At 33.7% G+C, this 3,918-nt stretch overlaps 1 protein-coding gene across 1 annotated transcript; it reads right to left on the bottom strand.

The window, feature by feature from the left end:
• Positions 1-728: 728 nt before the first annotated feature.
• Positions 729-2,329, bottom strand: Smp_193680 (venom allergen-like (VAL) 1 protein; the record flags this gene model as incomplete). Its single annotated transcript, XM_018798199.1, has 5 exons — positions 729-942; positions 1,049-1,137; positions 1,832-1,913; positions 1,954-2,084; positions 2,141-2,329. 5 exons carry the CDS (start codon positions 2,327-2,329, stop codon positions 729-731), a joined length of 705 nt encoding a protein of 234 aa, XP_018653164.1.
• Between the last annotated feature and the right edge of the window lie 1,589 nt (positions 2,330-3,918).

Consider the following 3,918-nt stretch of genomic DNA (forward strand, 5'->3'; position numbering starts at 1 on the left):
GAGCAGTGTACTTGATGTGTTGGCCAGAATGACAATGATTGATTGTTTTGCTGAGTCAGACATGTAGATAGTGTGACAAGTGTTATATGTGTTATAGATTCCCCTATCTTCATTATTATTGATTGACAATCCTTGTTGTTGGATTGTGTCGGATTTTGGTGTGGAAATATAATGATATTGTAGTCAGGCTAATCTCGTGTTCTTGATCTGAGTTGTGTTGAAGTTCTGTAGAAAAGACACTGCGTAGGAATCCAGTGTAGATATTAGTCTAAGGTAAATTAACGTCTCACACACGTGTAAAAAGTGAAAGGACTGTTATAACAAGAAATGTTAGAAGTATAACAAGTATCCTACCGTTTATAACAGTACTATTAACAACATACATCGACAATAAACAAGAAGAGCTAATTGAAATAATTGTGTTTTAAAATGTATTACTTTACTGAAATTAACGAAAACGTACATCAACGTTTCAAACATTTGAGAAGAATTCACATGGTTTAACCTCTCAATTACCCATAAAACAGTCAACATAATAGAAGTTCAGATACATTTACTATGAGAACAATAACAAGGTGATTGCAAACAACACAATGAAAGTTGATAAGAAGTATATATTCAAAGAATGTTTTGGATTACTTCAGTGAAAAATTGAATACAAATACACTTAACAAGTGTTGAGGTATCAAGTATATTTGACAAATAAATTCATTCCATTTCCAGTATAATTAATATCTACTTCTCGACTGTTCGCGTTGATTGCATTCTCTACGTCCATTTTGAACGTTCGTTGACACCTTTTCTTCGCTTTGCGTTAATGGCTTCTGTTCATGTTGTGTATGAGCACTGTTAGTTTGTAAACTGTTTTTAGGAATATTTTGCATCATTGAGCACATATGACGTGGTTTCACTTCATATGGTTTCTCATTATTCCAATTACCCCTAAAACAATCAACACAATAGAAGTTCAGTCACATTTACTATGAAGACAAAAACAAGGTTATTGCAAACAATAACATTTCTTATCACATCATCAATAACCACTTACCCTGGACCGTAATTACACACGATTGATAGACCGTACCGTGGACAATTCGCAACTCCACATCCAATGTCTGTGGTCTTGGCCCAAGCCATCTGAAACGGAATGTGAACAAGGAAATAATGTGATCGGTCGATCAATTGCAAAACTTTACATTGTGTTCCAATATGATATGTGTAGTTACACTACTTGTATCTGGAGATAATGTTGTCACCTCAAAGAGATACATGTGAAAATTCCAGTAAGTGTTCAATGAATATGTTTACACTTGGTGCAGTTATGATAACTAATTGAATTCTACAGAATACTCACTCACTCACTGATTCGATGATTCTGTCTCATGTGAACAGTCGGAATCATCTCACCGATCACAACATCATGGTTTTCCATGATTTTCCATGAATTTCTATTGATTTGCTTCAAATATTGTTTGTGTGAATAGTGTTGACAGAGTGATTAGCATTTAAATTAGGATTTGAATCCACTCGTCAGTCGTAATACACACTGGTCAGACACAAATTTCCTATCTGTTGCTTTACACCGAATCACCCTACCTCTCAACCAAACACACAGATTCAACTATTAACAAGTGTTGTGAATACCTGTGTGCGAATAACTGCAATGATCGGATTACGTGCATTCGCATTTGTGTTTGAGTCACTTCTATACAAATGTGAAATCACTTCATTGTTATCACACATTCGTTGTGAGTTATTATTATAGGTGTGAAGGGTGAGTGGTACATGACTATAGGGAAAATTCTATTCAAGTGGATGAGAATGGACTCACTTGTGTGTAATGCAAACATTGAGGACAGTTGTTCGTATTGTAATTGTATAATTTGTGCTCATTGAACCAAGCATCCACTCCTCTGAATCAGAAATCAGTGATTTGAATGTGAATGAGCTTACGACTTAATGGTTGGATGGAGAGCTATATTTTGTCCAACCCAACTGAATTGATTCGAATGTCGTTTGTCGTGACGTAAGATGCATTTGTTTGCCAATGATTGTGCTTGTCGAGCTAAATCGTGATTCCACTTCTACAAATAAGAGTTACGTGTTTGATATTCGAAGAAATGATTGAATAGTAAGTTACCAATGGTGACATATATTTAGCTGGAGGTTGTCCATCAACTTTACAATCAACTAAATCTTGTCTGTATTTTCTATGCAGATTGAGCAACTCTTCACTTTTCGCATCTAATCCACCGTTTGCATAAATCATATTAACAAGAATCATTAGTATATGTACGACAAGTGTAACATTCTCTTCACGTAAGAACATTATGATAGTTTATTCTATTCTGTTTGTGGCTTTTCGAATAGTTCATGTTCATGTATATATATCCATATCTGTATGTCATTCAGTTTTCATGCACTACTTAATTAACGTTCTTTCACCTGTGAGTAGCATATTCTTTCTTCCCAACGCATGTTGCTCAATAATAATCACTGGTTGAAGAATGTTTGATTTACGTCCACTTTGAATAACCGTTTTATAATAAAGGAGTAGTTACATGTATAGTAATAAATGTCAATTAAATGATATAATCATAGGTTGTAATGTAAAATTTATTTTAAGTTGGAATGATTGAAACTTCCATAGTTTGCAAATATACTCACTTCGATTCGAATCACATTACAAATTTATTCAAAATTGAGTTAGTCTTCGTAGACGCTCCCCCCTTCTGTTGAGACATTGGAGTACTGCGCTGAAAAATTGTCAAGAATTAAAATAGTTTTTTAGTGCTTCATTGATTAATAACAATTTGCAGTTTGAAAAGTCAATTACACGTTGTGCATAGTCATGGATCGATTGAAGTTGAACAATAACACCGTTTGATTCCACCTCGGTGGTCTATAGATTAAACATTTGCGTGTGACACCTAAGCACTGCTCTGGAGTCACATAATAGGATGAAACCAATGTCGAACATTGCTTCCAGGTTCCTAATGGCAGTCTATCTTAGATCGACTTATGAATTAAACTATTACAGTACTACAATCTCCACAAATCAATATTCTGATGAATTTATTTCAGTTGAAATATTGCAAAGTGCCATACATATCACTAATTTTAATGAATAAACAAAATCCGTCAGTAAATCAGTCAACCGAATGTCAGTCACTTGCCGCATATTATCTTGTGTTCCGATTGAAATTCTCTATACACAGACATTGAATGAGTTGTGTGAACCTATTTAAAAATAACCACATTAAATCTAATGTCTGTCTTATGTGATCCAGTGAGTCCTTTCATACGACCGATTATTGACATTTGTCAATGACATCAATCAACCGATCACATTGCTTGTTAATTTGTCTAACGGAATTTCAGAACGTTGAGTTTAATTACAGTTGATGACCTTGATATCTATCTATCTATCTATCTATCTGTCTATCATGGTGTACTATCACAGATTGACATCACAATTTCCTCACCTCTAGATTATGTAGTTGGTGTAATTTCATCAACCATTCTATTGTTCTTTTAACGAAATCAGAATTTCGTACATTGTTATATGATATCGTAAGACGAAACAACTATTCAACCCTTCACACTTTGAATCGTAATGATATCAATCTAGAGTGAATTCAAACAAATGCTTTTTCATTATCAATCAAGGTGACAATGAATAGTATTGACGAAAGATAAAGTTAGAACAATATAAATTGCTTAAATATATAAACAACAAACTTTTCTACCTAAAGGAATATATGATATGAAACTATCAAAGTGTAAAGGATGTTCAAATTTGTCGCTTTTATTTACCTCATTACACAGATGATTACCTTCATATTGAAACTAAAGTTTCCTAAAATCAAACAGATTAACATATTCACTTAGTATTGTTGACGAGTCTCAAATAGGATG

This window comes from Schistosoma mansoni, chromosome 6, assembly GCF_000237925.1.
Source record: "Schistosoma mansoni strain Puerto Rico chromosome 6, complete genome".
NCBI classification, from domain to species: domain Eukaryota; kingdom Metazoa; phylum Platyhelminthes; class Trematoda; order Strigeidida; family Schistosomatidae; genus Schistosoma; species Schistosoma mansoni.